The sequence below is a fragment of the Oculina patagonica genome, chromosome 1 (genome assembly GCF_052425735.1).
Source record: "Oculina patagonica isolate OP01 chromosome 1, crgOcupat, whole genome shotgun sequence".
NCBI lineage: Eukaryota > Metazoa > Cnidaria > Anthozoa > Scleractinia > Oculinidae > Oculina > Oculina patagonica.
In genome coordinates this window covers 26,000,639-26,017,536 of record NC_135758.1, presented here as the reverse complement: position 1 = coordinate 26,017,536, position 16,898 = coordinate 26,000,639, and the positions used below count along the sequence as shown (strand labels likewise).

General features: G+C 38.0%; 1 protein-coding gene across 1 annotated transcript; it reads right to left on the bottom strand.

The window, feature by feature from the left end:
• Positions 1–1,515: 1,515 nt before the first annotated feature.
• On the bottom strand, positions 1,516–16,309 carry LOC144643028 (dnaJ homolog subfamily A member 1-like). Its single transcript, XM_078502146.1, has 10 exons — positions 16,188–16,309; positions 15,925–16,031; positions 14,412–14,627; positions 13,382–13,477; positions 12,882–13,014; positions 4,973–5,193; positions 3,972–4,077; positions 3,512–3,594; positions 2,881–3,042; positions 1,516–2,501 (listed from the first exon to the last, which is right to left on the bottom strand). The coding sequence occupies exons 1-10, from the start codon at positions 16,210–16,212 to the stop codon at positions 2,433–2,435; spliced, it is 1,218 nt and encodes a 405-aa protein (XP_078358272.1). The 5' UTR covers positions 16,213–16,309; the 3' UTR covers positions 1,516–2,432.
• Positions 16,310–16,898: the final 589 nt, after the last annotated feature.

Below are 16,898 nucleotides of genomic sequence, written 5' to 3'. Positions count from 1 at the left end.
TAGCCAAAACCGCCAAGGGAGCGACTGGGAACGAGTCTGGGGTCGTCTGGGGGATGTCTGGGGTCGTCTGGGGCGGTGTACCATCTGAACCACTCGCTACCGCGAACTAGAGTATGCACAATAAGGAGCAGGTGCCAGCCTTTTATATAAATGTTTGCCTATCATTGATTCATCCCCAGGGTATTTATTACCAATTCAAATTGACTTTGAATAGTCGGTTCACTTAAAAGTGTACGTGGACGTTTTAATAGGTTGTAAAATTAGACAGCACAAGACTAAGGTTTTAACTACGTGGGCTTTACAATTGCCCATTTATGTTCCTATGAATGTGATACAGCAGTGTTTTCGATTTTCCCCTGGGATGGGGAAAGCTTACGGCACAAATTATCCTGGTTTACATTTTATTTATAGACAATCGTCATTATTCCCCTTCATTTGATACTGTTTTGAATGTTCCCCCTGGAATGAAGTGCATCGGGGTATAACCATGGTTCAAGGCCTAAAAAAGCGTTAGAGGGCCCTCTGCCTCTCCAGTCATTACTCCTTCTGCTGTGCATTAGCTTAAAGTAACTCAACCAGGAACAGAGTACAACCTTTCGTTCGTTTAAAAGTTGTTTTATTTCTCCTAAACATTATAAATTACTGCACAAGTAGTACTGAACACACAATTTTCAAGTACATCTGACTTACGTAAACTGCCTTGTAAAAAACCTAAATAAATAAAATCTAAGAAAAACGTAACTGACTGTATTCTTTAAACTAATTTAAACTCAACGTAGTCTGCTTGTTTTATTTGCTTGTTGGAAGTTTACCAGTGTCTGACATCTTCAAGAGTAATGCAGTGACCCTCGCAGTCGAGTGGTGTCAAACAGAAGTTAAAACTGAAACGTTGTCTTCAAGAGCCAGCAATAACCAAAAGTCAATTAAAAACGAATTTAATCAGGCATTCGCGTCTCATACAATGGGTGCTATTCATTCAGTAATAAAAAATAAATCAATTGAACTGAAATTCTTTATAAGAAATTTTAGTGATTGAAACAAAGATCTAACTACTGTAGTTTTGAAAAAAAAAAAAAAAGGTTAATTCCATTTGGCAATATCAAAATTAATTTTTACCATTTCCTGTTAAACGGATCTATAAAGTGCCTAGTAATTTCAGCAATGTTATATCAGGCTTTTTAAGAGAATTATACAAACACGTCAGTGCTACAATTCGTTACGTGACTCGAAGAAGGAAAAAAATTATAGCTAATAATAAGACAGAGACTATAGAATCCGATTCTCCTTTTGCCTTACATTCTTCATTAGTTCATTGACAATAAAATCACTTAATTCATTCATTCCATATAATTAATTATTCGGATGTGACTGAACACTCCAAATCAAAAAGAAAGAAAAAAAGAAAAGAAAAACACGGAGATTTCTGAAGCTATTCGAGAAACGCCTTAGAGAAAGTTGACAAAATAAATAGAGGCAACCACAAGCACCTAATAAAAATAACGAAAACCCATACCGTATCAAGAACTGTTTATTCAAGGACTTTGGGTTATTATGGCTGTGAGGCAGACCATGGCAAGAATGTAGATTAGTTTTAAAAAGATTAATAACAAACATTTCATTTTGATGAAAGAGCTAGTAAGTGGCGAGTCTTTTTTCACAATAATTGCAAATGATTACAGCATTAAGCTACTTGCAGAATTGCCAGTCCAGGGCCATAACTAGCAAGAGGCAAGACAAGGCACTTGCCTCGTCTTGATTTTTACCCAGAATTTAAAACAAAATATGTTTAGTTGGAAAGAAAATAATTACCAGTTGAACAAGATTGATTTTTTCAAGAAATACCTTATGAAAAATGTTAAAAAAAAGAGTATCAGAGCTTCTAGTTCTCCAAATTTCCTGGAGGGCATGCTCCCAGAACCTCCTAGCAATATTTTGCCTTGTCTGTGCCAAAGGTTTGGTTACGGCCCTGCAGACATTACTTGCACAGAAACCCTCAGTTGGAAACAGCTTCAACCATTAAAAGCACTTTTAGTTTTGGACAATTTTTGATTTATTACCCACAACCAACTAGCCAGGAGGATACATCATGTTACTTAAATAAAGTAACATGCCATAATGTGACAATTGGCCAATTTCCAGATGCCCCTAGCCTCAGTGTATCAAAACGAGTTTTCGTTCAAAATCATTCACACATTTTCATGCAAATGTGACTCGTTTTCACATGAATTTTTTGCACAAGGATTCGTTTCAGTTGTAAAAGAGGCGTTAGGCATCTCAAAAAAGGCCTATTTGAGCCTTTCTTGGTTTGAAAACAAAAGTAAAAGAAGAATTTGTGATTTTTGAGAAGGATATACTGAAGAGAATCCAAGGTATGTACTGTGAAGTCTACTCATATAACAGTCTGTGTTAATACTGGGGAGTGTTGTAAGTAACTATTGAGATTGACACTGCACTCCTCCCCTCGGGTGACCAAAGTCCTCATCGTCATCGTATGCATTACCCTAAAAACACAAAGTGATCTACAGTCAAACATTTGTTATGATATCCTGTTGTATAACAGTTGGTCATTGAAGACACAGCTACCTTTTTAAAGAACCAACTAGTGTATTTAATTAGAATTTTTTTTGCTTTTAGTGTGCACTAAATCTTTTGAGTTATGGTGCATGCATGCTTCTTAAGTACTATCCTAACTTCCTGCATGTACCATGACTTGGAAGTTCATAACTAAAAGCATAAACCAATTGTTTTTCACCCCTTCAGGATTCCTTAAGTATTCATTTACTGGTTTTACAAATTTTCTTACTTGTTACAGACAGTTAACTTTGACAAAGTTATTTTTTATAACTTAAAATCTAAGTGGAAGGGTGTTTCAGTCTTTACCATGTGTTGCCTGCGATTCCTTGCTTGTTCTTCGGGATCGATTTTTACAAGGGTGACTTCTTCTCCCTCCTCGGGAAGCAGCACTTCTTCCCTGGGAGGCAGCAGCTGCTCCAGCTGAGGAACACTGGTTGGAGAAATGAAGCCATCCGCAGGAAAGTTTATCTGGTAAATATAACAAACAATACTGTCACTGTTCACAGAGTAAAACATCATCAACAACAACACAAAGCAACAACAACAACATGCAATTATGGTATTTTGTACACCTGACCACATGAGCAAAGCTGATTTTCCTAATTTTTTTTCCAAATAAGACTGCAAAATTTATGTGCTGACACACAACATACCACACAAGACCCCACAATGAAGCTGGGGCGAAAAAAAAAAAATACATAAAACATTGTGCTGCTGCTGAGTGCTAAACTCTCCGCAATTTCTGTAGCTGACATTTAAACAGTGAAATACTTTAAATTGGCATTGCAGTAATATCAGTTCAACCTTGACAAGCTGTCTTGAAGTTGGCTAAACTTTTCTCACTATTTACATGTGCATCAATGATTTACTTTGATCTTAATTATAATGCCTTCTCAACTTTACATTTGTTACATTCTGCACATACACTCACTCTTACCGAAAATGTAATGATGAGTTGTCCTTTCTCATATGGATTTTTGTATCGAGGCATTCCTTCGTCTCTCACACATTTCATTTCACCTACAGATAATGACAGTCAGTAATCTGTGTATAAGCATGGTCAATTGACATAATTTTGCAGCAACAATTCTTTTCTCTAGGGTGCTGGACTTGTAACATGGGGGTCCCGGGGTTCAAATCTCCTCTATGCCACTAGATGGATTTGTCTTTGGTGGTCAACTCCTCCACACTTTTGCAGTCTTCTGGCAGCTGGGATTTTTAACAAGTTTCTGTTTGATTTACAATAACTGTTTCCTCAGATTTACATTGTTATTGGATGAAGAGCCACTTTGTGGAAATGCCACTGCAAATTTTCATTATTTGCATTATTTTATTTATGTTTCAAAGGTTTACTTTAGCACTCTGAGAAGAGAAAAGCTGAAAAAGATGACACTTGCCAGGTTTAATGATCTCTCCAGGGTGAGATGTAAGGAGAAGATGCCTTTTGTCTAACATTTCAACTGTTTTTTGAAAGCCACAAAGTGCTTCAACCAGATCGATTTCCTGCATAGGGAAAAGGGAATTGATCATGTGTTAGATATAATAAAATTATAACCTTTCATGGCAATGAACAATTTGATGCAGCAATAATAACTTACAATACAATAACCCTAGGCTATTTACAGCCTTCTTAAGCGTTCTACCCTCTTCTTAATCCTCAATTTCATGTCCAACTAATTAATTTTGTACACAAAGAGAAAACAATTGCTCCTGACTTACAGCACTGTGTAAAGCAATTTGCCATATTTAAAAGAAAAGGAAAAAAAATTGACCAGACACGGATGTTACACGTATGTCTGACTGCGATTTTGTCAGGTATGAGCAAATTTTGGTCGGCCACTGTTTAATGACCTTCAATTACTTTCAGTCCTGGTTAATTTCTCCTAGATGGACATTTTTTTTGATCCAAGGGTGTCCACAGTCTACTAACAGGAAATGACTTTAACACCAACATGTAATACAAAACTCACATCAAGGCAGCAAGAAAAAGTGAAAGCAAAGCTGTGCTCTTTTTGAATACAAAATTAGTTGAGCAAAGGGGAGTCTGGGACCAAATAAGTTACCGGTATAATAACAAATCCTTTGTGGTCAAGTGGTTAGAGGCGCAGGATTTCAGAGCAAGAGTTCAGACGTTCAAGTCCCGGTAAGGTTTGAGGAAAGAAATATGTATGTGTGTATAGGGGGGGTAGTGGGGAGAGTACTGTATAGTCAGGGGGGGTGAAGGGTATATCAGGGGGGAGGGTGAAGGGAAGGAAGAGGGTAAGGAGGTAGGGACCAAAAATTTAACATAATTTTTCCATGTTTATTCTTTTCACCTTCCCCAAAGTACTATGCCCCTATTTTTCACCACACCCCAAAATATGAAAGCCCTCATAACACAGGTGTAATATTTACATACCATTTTCATGTGCAAGTCTAAATCTTCACGCCTGAAGACTGGGTGATTCTTTTCATCAAGGATAATGATGATATCTCCTGGTTCAATACCAGGCTCCTGGTCTCCCTCACTGGTAAATGAGATCTTCTGTCCATCTTTCATTCCTTTGTCAATGTGAACTTCCAGGATTTTGCGTTCTTTTACAGTTTTCCTGCCTTGGCAGTTCTTACAGCGATCTTTATCTAATAACAGGGGAAATCAGTACAGGGTTATGTTCAAGAACCGTTTAATACATCAGGTTTATGTTTCAAAGGAGCCCTTTATTAGTCATTGGTGGCGGCAGGAGAAAAGGGCCCTACTGTGCTCAAAAGGACCAGTACTAATTGCAAACACTACATGTACATGTTAAAAAACAAACAAATGTACATGATAACCATTATAATGATTCGATTTAGCGCCCGGGGCGCTTATTTACCTTTGGCACCTTATTCGGGACAGGGTGGTTATTTAATTTCTTGCGAAACAACCAAATGTTCAAAACAAAACTTACCGGTAAATATGTATTAAAATAACTAACAATAACATAAACTGTAACATTGACAAATTGTTGAAAGTTCAGTTACTTTTACAAGAATTCTTCATTTTAGCAGTAAATGTATATACATGTAGGGTACGGTGAATGTTCATGAGTTTACCTTTTTGACGTCAACAACTTCAGTAGGGCCAGTTAGCCACAATAGGAGCGCTTTTTAGAATAGGGGCACGTATAAGAATGGGGGCGCTTATTAGAATGGGGGCGCTTATTGAAATAGGGGCGCTTATTAACAAAAACACATTCGAAGGGGGGCGCTTATTCGGAAGGGGGCGCTTATTGGAAGGGGGGCGCTAAATCGAATCATTACGGTATATATTAATTGGCCATAACTAGCAAGAGACAAGATGAGGCACTTGCCTCGTCTAGATTTTAACCTAAAGTTAAAAACAAAGTACCTTTATTTGGGAAAATAACTCCCAATTGAACAAAATTAATTTTTTTCTCAAGAAATAACTTACATGTATGAAAATGTTAATGTAAATGCGTTTCTGAACTTCTAGACTTCAAAACTTTCTGGGGGAAATGCCCCCACACCCCCTAGCAAGATCTTGCCTCATCTAAGCTAAAAGTCTGGCTACGGCCCTGTGTACATGTAAGTGCTAGGAAAATAGAAATCTCTAAAGAAATTTTGTGTGACTGTGTAGCGCATATAACTAGTGAATTTAAAATGATAATTAAAATGAAAAATGAAAAATGCGCTTGATGGTAGTATATTGTTTCCATACGTTTCGGGGCTACTGCCCCTTCTTCAGTGGAAAATGTGAAATGCATTTCACATTTTCCACTGAAGAAGGGACAGTAGCCCCGAAACGTATGGAAACAATATACTACCATCAAGCGCATTTTTCATTTTTCATTTTAAGTGCTAGGAAGCTGACTACAACTCTTTGTTAATTTCTTGAAACACTCGCATGAAAATAAATAGAGGATATTACATGGTTGCGCGGAGATATGAAATCTCCAAGAAACCATGTAATATTCTGTTTATCATATAAACCTACTAATTACGATGTTTTTGACGATTTTCGATGCTTGCCGACCATTTCCGAAGATTTCAGAAGATTTGCAAAATGTTGTCCGAAGGTCGTACAAATGTTTCCGAACTTTTCCGAAAATTTCCGAAGATATCCGAAGATTGCCGAGGAAGATCCGAAGATGTTTCGACTTAATATCGATTTACTTTGGCTCATTCAGCATTGAAACAGGGCAAACTTGTCAGAAAATGTTTCGAAATCGATATCTTCACATGTGAAAATAACAGGGGAGCAACAAAAAAAAAAGTCACACACACACAGATGTAAGTGCTTCAACTCTTTTTGCATAATATTGTACATGTACATGAATTGTACGGTTGGCTATTTCCTAGTGTTCCAGACAAAAGGAAGGTCTCAGATCAAACACCCAATCAAAGATCTCTTCGAGATATTCGTCTTTTTGCAAGAAGTTAGTATGAGTAGAAGGTTTATCCTGGGCATTGTTGTTCGAACATATCATGGATGAATTCAAACGTCTTTCAGTTCAAGCACTATTTTTATTTTCGCGAAGGAAATGCTGTATTTGTCAGTCGCGACGGCTGGGCACTTTGCGACTCATATACTTTGGCTTGGTTAAAAATGGTTAGTTAAAATGGTTGGTTAAAACTTTGACGCTTGCCTTAAATCGAAATAGTTGTTTCCTTTCGAGTTAGAAAGATTTCTACTCGGCTTAATGCAGGGTTCCCGATAAAGGTTACGCATGACAGAGTTACCTTTTGTCTCGTCATGCAATCTTAACCCCACATTGAGAAGTAAATTTTCGTTTGGATATTACCAAAAGCCGCTTCTCCTCGAGTTATTATTTACCTTAAGGCTACACATGCCGTTTCTAACGACTACATTTCCAGTAAAACAGTTGCTGTTTTTTTGTCTAATGGCGATGCATTAACTTCTGAACAGAAGCAAAAACTTTTAGTGTTTACTGCTTCATGAGGACCCGCACGCCTTAGCAACCTGCGATAGTGTCGGCCATGGGTACATTCAGTGCACCGATTTCGCAATAGTAAACAATAGGCGCGTTGACAGATCTTGCAATTTGAAGCTCGGTAAAGCTCACAGGAGGAGTGCAAAATATCAGTCACAACTCATCACTTGACAGATGTAATGAGATGTTCGCCAAGACTTTCGCTATAAATAACTTAATGAATCTGCAGGATTCGGCAATAAAAGTGATGTGTGGAGATAGTATTTTTTTATTAGCCGCGCTATGCAAGTCAATATTAAATGTGAATAACAAGGATCTAAAGTAATAATAATTGACGAACAAAAAACAAAACAAAACACCAGAAAGCATTTGTATATAACATCAATCATTTGTAGGGGAAAAATAAATTTAAAATTAATTCCCCTGCTTTCAAGAATGTAGTCCGCAAAACTGGGCCACAGCTTCGTTTTCGTCGCTTTAAAATTATGCTCTTGAGCACTGTATCGCAGAATGAGAAGACGAAAAGCTCCAGATTTTCTTGGACTGAAGCTGCGCGCGGTCTCGTAAGATGATGTTGTCAACACTTATACGTTACGTGGATCAATTTTCGTGTCTGGCGGTAGAATAAATTATGTTAAGCGGCGCGCGAACTCGCTTGGCGGAAAAAAAGTCAGGTATGTCACTACAAACATATTTTGATTTGAGAATTGTATGCCTCAATAGCACATGGTCATATCGACATTGGTCAACTGAATCGGTCATCATTCTTACGAAGTTGCATGAAGCGGCGTGGACCGGGCGCCAGGAAGATACTTCACATAATATGCCAAATCGTTCATGTTACTGGCGCACGAGAGAGAATTGTTCTGTCGGTAGTAGAAAAGGTTTGTTGTGTCTGTTATGCAAAAGGCACCTAGGCCTGTATAAGCTTGCCTGCGGATTTTCTTAATTTTGTTTCGATCAGATAGAATTTTCACATCGATGGGCCGGATTGAATGCACTATGTCCAGGTAAGTCTGTTCCGTGCTTTGTTTACAACGTGGTCAAACCGAGTGATGCGAAAAGTCAAAATCGAAAATATCGATGATTGCGAGAAATTCAATTATTTTACTGTTACTAAACCAACGATTTCATTAAATTTATTGGGGAACAAACAATTTGGTTTTCAGAATGTGGGGATATTTGATAATGCCATACTGTTCTACAACTCCTAAGTGCAAATATTTAACAACTGCAACAGAAACACTAGGTGGCACGCCCGTGATTCTGTGAGTAAGAACGTTATGGCATTATGAAACTTCCTGCATAATTTTCCAGGTTGTATCCAACTTTAAATGTTTTTTTAAGGGGCAGGGGGAATTGGGCGAACAAACAATTTGGTTGTCAGAATGTGGGGATATTTGATAATGCCATGATTTTCTACTAAACTCCTAAGTGCAAGAACTGCAACAGAAACACTAGGTGGCACGCCCGTGATTCTGTGAGTTTATAGAACGTTATGGAATTATGAAACTTCCTGCATTTGTTTCCCGATTCTAATCAAATCCACGAAGGGGTTTTCACGGGGCAGGGGGAATTAGGGTTGTCCGAATGTGGGGATATTTGATAATGCCATGATTTTCTACTAAACTCCTAAGTGCAAGAACTGCAACAGAAACACTAGGTGGCACGCCCGTGATTCTGTGAGTTTATAGAACGTTATGGAATTATGAAACTTCCTGCATTTTTTTCCCGATTTTATTCAACTCCGCGAAGGGGTTTTTCGTGGGCAGGGGGGATAAGGGTTATCCGAATGTGGGGATATTTGATAATGCCATGATTTTCTATTAAACTCCTAAGTGCAAGAACTGCAACAGAAACACTAGGTGGCACGCCCGTGATTCTGTGAGTTTATAGAACGTTATGGAATTATGAAACTTCCTGCATTTTTTTCCCGATTTTATTCAACTCCACGAAGGGGTTTTTCACGGGCAGGGGGGATAAGGGTTATCCGAATGTGGGGATATTTGATAATGCCATGATTTTCTATTAAACTCCTAAGTGCAAGAACTGCAACAGAAACACTAGGTGGCACGCCCGTGATTCTGTGAGTTTATAGAACGTTATGGAATTATGAAACTTCCTGCATTTTTTTCCCGATTTTATTCAACTCCGCGAAGGGGTTTTTTTGTGGGCAGGGGGGATAAGGGTTATCCGAATGTGGGGATATTTGATAATGCCATGATTTTCTATTAAACTCCTAAGTGCAAGAACTGCAACAGAAACACTAGGTGGCACGCCCGTGATTCTGTGAGTTTATAGAACGTTATGGAATTATGAAACTTCCTGCATTTGTTTCCCGATTCTAATCAAATCCACGAAGGGGTTTTCACGGGGCAGGGGGAATTAGGGTTGTCCGAATGTGGGGATATTTGATAATGCCATGATTTTCTACTAAACTCCTAAGTGCAAGAACTGCAACAGAAACACTAGGTGGCACGCCCGTGATTCTGTGAGTTTATAGAACGTTATGGAATTATGAAACTTCCTGCATTTTTTTCCCGATTTTATTCAACTCCGCGAAGGGGTTTTTCGTGGGCAGGGGGGATAAGGGTTATCCGAATGTGGGGATATTTGATAATGCCATGATTTTCTATTAAACTCCTAAGTGCAAGAACTGCAACAGAAACACTAGGTGGCACGCCCGTGATTCTGTGAGTTTATAGAACGTTATGGAATTATGAAACTTCCTGCATTTTTTTCCCGATTTTATTCAACTCCACGAAGGGGTTTTTCACGGGCAGGGGGGATAAGGGTTATCCGAATGTGGGGATATTTGATAATGCCATGATTTTCTATTAAACTCCTAAGTGCAAGAACTGCAACAGAAACACTAGGTGGCACGCCCGTGATTCTGTGAGTTTATAGAACGTTATGGAATTATGAAACTTCCTGCATTTTTTTCCCGATTTTATTCAACTCCGCGAAGGGGTTTTTTTGTGGGCAGGGGGGATAAGGGTTATCCGAATGTGGGGATATTTGATAATGCCATGATTTTCTATTAAACTCCTAAGTGCAAGAACTGCAACAGAAACACTAGGTGGCACGCCCGTGATTCTGTGAGTTTATAGAACGTTATGGAATTATGAAACTTCCTGCATTTTTTTCCCGATTTTATTCAACTCCGCGAAGGGGTTTTTTTGTGGGCAGGGGGGATAAGGGTTATCCGAATGTGGGGATATTTGATAATGCCATGATTTTCTATTAAACTCCTAAGTGCAAGAACTGCAACAGAAACACTAGGTGGCACGCCCGTGATTCTGTGAGTTAGGACGTTATGGCATTATGAAATTTTTCCCGATTTTATCCAACTCTAAGAGGTTTTGTTTTTAAGGGGCAGGGGGAATTGGGGCTATCCGAATGTGGGGATATTTGCTAATGCCATGATTTTCTATTAAACTCCTAAGTGCAAGAACTGCAACAGAAACACTAGGTGGCACGCCCGTGATTCTGTGAGTTAGGACGTTATGGCATTATGAAATTTTTCCCGATTTTATCCAACTCTAAGAGGTTTTGTTTTTAAGGGGCAGGGGGAATTGGGGCTATCCGAATGTGGGGATATTTGCTAATGCCATGATTTTCTACAAAACTCCTAAGTGAAATCGGCATATAATTTGGTAGTTCGAGTTTGAAGAGATTTGATAGTGCCATGATTTTATATTGTGCTTGTTAAGAATGCACCTTTTTCTTGCTTTCCGTGTTTTCCGTGCGAAGACATTTAGAAAATTGATCGCATGAAACATGTTTTTACATTCATACAAATAAAGGATCAAAAGCCCCTTTGGGCTCAGTGTGTCGTGGTACGTTTTTCGCGTCTTTTTATTCGTTATTCCATAACTTGCTGGGTAATTTTCTGGCGCACAGCTAACTTATTCGAGGCGTGAAAATTCATAACACAATACTCGCTATTCTTGTACACACCAGCTCACGACAAACTGAAAGAGTGTCTGCATTTAATAATGGATGGACACCTTAGCGACATGGACAGTTTTTGATACGCGCTTATAAATAGCAAACAAAAACATTGCCATATGATCACTTACTGTGCAGTTTGTGTTTTCAGATAATGTTTACGTTAGCGGGCGCTCTGCTTGCGGTTATTAACGTGATAGGTCTGTTATCAGTCAACATAAAAGGTTGTGACTACGATGAAGACAAATAAACTGAAACTGAATTAAATACGTGGGCATCTCGCATTGAAGAAAAACGAAATCAGTTGTCACTGAAGCAAACACAGAATGAAAACTGACATAGCGAACAATTGATATAACTACTATCGAATCAATCCTCAAATTAAATTTTTCACGCGTTGTTTTCCAGAAAAACTTACAATCGATATCGCGGCTTCACGCCGTGCCGCAGTGACTTTGCTGCGTGAAATGAACCAAAGTGAACGATAAAAAGATTTAAACATTGTTTTAAATGATTTTTAGAACTGTACACTGATCAGTATAATCCGTTATTATTCAGCTATCCCGCTTACTGGTACAACTGTTATCTTTCTCTGTTAAAAAATAAAATAAAAACCAAATAGAATGCAAGCTGTGATTACGCTGAAATTGTCAATCAAGATGAGATTCACCTCCAACTGCGAGGATTCACACATTTAAGCGATTCTGCTATATAATTACATATGGCGTCTGTAGCAACGTTGGCTTCCAACAGCGAGCAGAAAAATGTCCTATGCGGGTCCTCATGCACCGGAAGTAATTTCACAACAGGCTACAAAAAAACTTGTAAATATCACTTCACACCTGCATTGAATGTTGCAATTCTAAATTGTGCAACTCGGCAGGAATAATCAATTATCACGAAATGAGTTCCCTTTGGTTAACTATTAGCAACGTTTTAGTGTGTGAAAGACTTGTACCAGTACAAATTTGCGTTGTTATTCGTTTTAGGTTAAATTAATATTAGCGCCTAAAGACTTGTACCAGCACAAATTGCGTTCTTAATCGTTTTAAACTTTGCTGCCTTCGAGCTCTAAACCCCTCACATTCTTAATTGGTTATGCCACGTAAGATTTGGGCTACTCACGTTTGTAATTGGTATATAACGTTTGTAAATTTGACAAGCCACATATTTTCTACAAGAACGGAAGTGCTAAAGCACAACTATAGAGTGACACTTTACAAGTCACGCGCTTTGATCACCCACAGCGGAAAGTATTCCCTTGAGAAATTAAAACAGTCCCTTGAGAGTTAACAAGAATGTGGTTCGAGATTACCCAACTTAACCGCTATTGTCCTTCCTTTTGCTTGTAAACAAGCAAAAAAGTCGAAAAAGGTCAGTTACTTGTCTGACCTGATAACTTAATTATATGAAAACTTTTAATACCTGATATTCTTTCTCCATTTCCACCACAATCTCTGCATTGAGTTTGAATTTGCTGCACCATTCCTGGAGCAATTTGATTGATCCTGACATACATCCCACTTCCATGACACGTGTTACAAGTTACAACTGCACCCTGGGGATGACAGACAATAAACTCAAGTTACAATTAAGTAATAATAAAATTAATATTTTTGTATCCCAAGTTACCACAAAAAGATCAGCAGTCAAAATTAACTGTAGTTGTGGTTTTAGGGTACTCTTCTCCAGTTCCATCTGTGTAGCCGTTCAACTGAATTTTTTTTTTTACATCCACGCAGCCATTCACAGTATCTGGGCAAAACAGCTCATCAACCAGCTTCTTGTACGTTTGCTTGCCGTGTGTTCAGCTGAATGCACAGATCCAGTAAAAACAAATTATCAAATTCAATAATTTCCTTTTTGCTGACCTTTAAAATTTTCACAGATTTATAATGTAAACAATCTTAATTGTTACCACACACCTTCTTTCCACCTCGTCCTTCACACTTGGAGCAGATCACATTTTTCTGCAAGGCCAACTGTCTTGTTGTACCATTGTACATGTCTTCCAGGGAAACCTGACAAAGTTAAAATATATTGTTAAATAAAGGATAAATTTATACATTTGGGGGAATAAGTGCGAGTTTTGGCAAATCTACTTAAGAAATTATTAGAAAACATGTTATGTGTTTCTATTGAGTTATAGACGTCTTTTGAGAACGAGAAATTCTGTGAGAACACGAGCCAAAAGGCGAGTGTTTCCACAGCTTTTTTGAGTTCTCAAAAAAAACGTGAGTTCTCGAAAAAAAGTGTTTCTACAATGTATTATACATTGTAGAAACACTTGTGAAAGTTTTGGAGGAGAGGGTTAATACAAATAATTGCAACCATTTCTCAAGGACTTTTCATGGACCAAACTGAATTTTCAAGGACCACCTACCAGGAATGTAATTTCACAGATGGTACATTAATGCACATTTCCAGTCCAAGCTAACAGGCTTAAAAGGTTTTAAAATACCTAAAATGCATGCGGCATGCACAGGACAATAATTAAGAGTTCTATACAAACCCGCTGGTGAATTTGTTTCACTGACATTTGAACTCACTTGCGTGGTTGGATTACTTTGCTTCTCAATTTCCCTTCATCAGCTGCTTTTACACCCGGCCTTTTTCAGTGTTTGAAGCTGCTTTATGCAGGAAAAGACCAAAGTCTATGTTAAGCAATTCTCTTTCTACCGCACAACATTCAAAGTTGAAGAAAATTCAAGGACTTTTCAAGGAAAAACGGAATAAATTTCAAGGACTTTTAAAGGACTCCCCCTACAATTCAAGGACTTATCAAGACTGTGCAAACCCTGGTATAACTCGACAGAAACACGAAAAACATGTTTTCTATTTCTTTTAGAAACCACCACGAAAAAAAAAAAAGTAAACCATAAATCACGTACATGTACCTTTTCAAGACTTTTAGCAATAATTCTTTATATAAACTAGAAGTTCATGTACACATACCTTGAGCTGGTGAATCATGTCCTTCCCTTTCCTTTCACTGTGATTCCCTCTGCTTCGACCGTGACCTGTTCCAAAGAACATGTCAAAGATATCCATAGGTGAATGAAATCCACCCATGTCACCGCCACTATTCAGAGCTTCCTCTCCTCCTTCATCGTAAATTTTCCTCTTCTTCTCATCCGATAGAACTTCGTAAGCGTGGGAAATCTGCTTAAACTGTAAATCGAAGACTTAAAATTAATGCTTGAACTCTAGTAACTTGAAACTAATTAGGGGAAATAAAACAGGTTCTTTGTTTAACGATTTAAAAAATTTAAGGAAAAAAGTCATTTGTTAACCATTGGTAACTGCCTTAGCACAACTAGTGCTACATGTGATATAATAGGGCCGAGTATTCAAACATATGAACAAATTAATATTAACGTTGTTTTTGATTAACAAGGTTACAAATCCCAACTGGCAGGAGGCAAACCAGTTGGCTATTTTAATTTTAAGCTGCCTCCTAAGCAACTTTCCAGTTTGAAACAATTCAAATCATACAAAACATGGACCAACCATTTGGACCTTGTGCATGGACCACCACTACGGACCTGGTTACAGACTTGGTTATTAGACCTTGTTAAATCAAGGTTCCATTGTACAAGGCTTGAAAAAAATGTGCCATATATGTGGTCATCTAGGACGAGTAGATTTTCCTTTTGGTCAAGTAACTTTTCATTTTTTTTTTTTTTGAGCCCTGACTGTACAATTCAGGGAGTAACCCGCTTGAAATTTCAAATCGGCCTTATGGGATTTAAAATTATCACTTTCCCAGTTTCTCGCAGAACTGCACTTCACTCAGTCTAATTACAATATTACAAATCCAGAATTTCAAGGAGCAACAGACAGGGTATCACTGCACTACAGAATGTAATTGTACCATTATCTGTTTCTGCAAAAAACCTTATACAAATGCCTAATGTCCTAAAAATACATGTTAAGGCATTGGAGATACATTTCTCTAAGAATTCAAAAGAAATGTTTTGATGTTTGAGTTTTAAGCTGATTATAAATTCGATTATTCGACGTGTAGCTATTATTAAAAGAATGAGTCAGCTTGTTTCGACATGTCTTGGATTATGGTGTTTTCTTGTTACTTTTGTTAATAGAATTAAGCTTAAAGACGATTAAGAAGCGGGCTTATCGCCAATTGTACTTTATTTGTAACTCTTGAAGTAGCCTTTATCAGTAGCCAAGCGCCAAGAAAGCTGACAAGTTTGGAAGTAAGTTCATGAAATTATATTGAACCGGTCGTGGAGCTGTCTGGGTATATATACAAAAACAAAGTCCTCGTTTATTTCAATTAACTCAATCTCATCTTGATAAGTAAGCAATACGGAGGTAGCTTCAAAGACAGTCTTTTTTGCGCCATTAAATAAATCTTGAATATGATGTCAATTTCCTGAAATGAAATACAGCAAACTGAAGGAACGCCGTTAACGTATAAATTATTTTTGACTAACAGTAGCATTACCTTGTCACCGGCATCGGGGTTTTTATCCGGATGATATTTCAGCGCAAGTTTACGATAAGACTTCTTTATTTCACTAGAAGTAGCAGACGGATCAACGCCGAGAAGATCTGTGGAAAGAACACGGAATTACACAAGCCATCATGTGCTTCGTTGTCAGGCATGAAAATGAAACACCCGGCGAACAAACATCTCGACGTACAGCTTGAAATTTCTAACGAAAAAAAGATCAATCACGCTAAAGAAAAGTAAATTCAAAGCCTTACCGTAAAAATTCGTCTCCTTGACCATAACTAGAGTGAAACGTTGTCTTTATTTCAAGGAAATTGAGTTCCTCAACTCTGAAAATCTGCCACAATTTCGTTTTCCGCTGACGCATGTGTGTTGAGCTTTCCGCATGTGAATGTCGCAATATTGGTCCCAGTACTTCTCGTTTGTGGCTACCAGAGTAAGGAGATTAGGTTCCAGTTGATGGTACAGTTAGGGCTTTCCACAAGTTGCTCGGCAACTTTTTGGCAACTTTTCATGTTTCGAGCAACTTTTTCCCCTTCAAGCAACTTTTTCTCTCTCGAGCAACTTTTTGCATTTTAAGCAATTTCCAGACCGAAGATCTCCGAAGATAATCCGAGTGTTGTTCAAAGGCAATACGAACGTTTCCGAAGATTTACGAAGTTTGCCGAAGATTTTCGAGGAACATCTGAAGACGTTCCACCTTTCGGCTCATTCTGCATATTAAAACATTACAAAACTCGTCACAAACATGACGTCATCGATATCATCACGATTTTTCTCAGTTCAAGAATTCCTTGTTATTTGACAAATTTTCCCCCTAATATGTTGTTTAGATACTTCTTTTGCTGTAAAAGTGCATAAAACTGCTTAGAAATCTTACTCTCAAAGATAAATTAGCATATATTTAGAGATAAGAAGCAGCGTTTTGGAGCAACTTTCGAGCAACTTTTATTATCAGAAGCAAC

Bases quoted from the DNA above. Each gene is read 5' to 3' on its own strand.
- LOC144643028 (XM_078502146.1), bottom strand. From the start codon at position 16,212: ATGGTCAAGGAGACGAATTTTTACG. The intron at 5,194-12,881 runs GTATTAAAAGTT...CCCTGTTATTAG, and splicing joins AAATGGAGAAAGAATATCAG to ATAAAGATCGCTGTAAGAAC. The intron at 4,078-4,972 runs GTATGTAAATAT...TTCCCTATGCAG, and splicing joins TAGACTTGCACATGAAAATG to GAAATCGATCTGGTTGAAGC.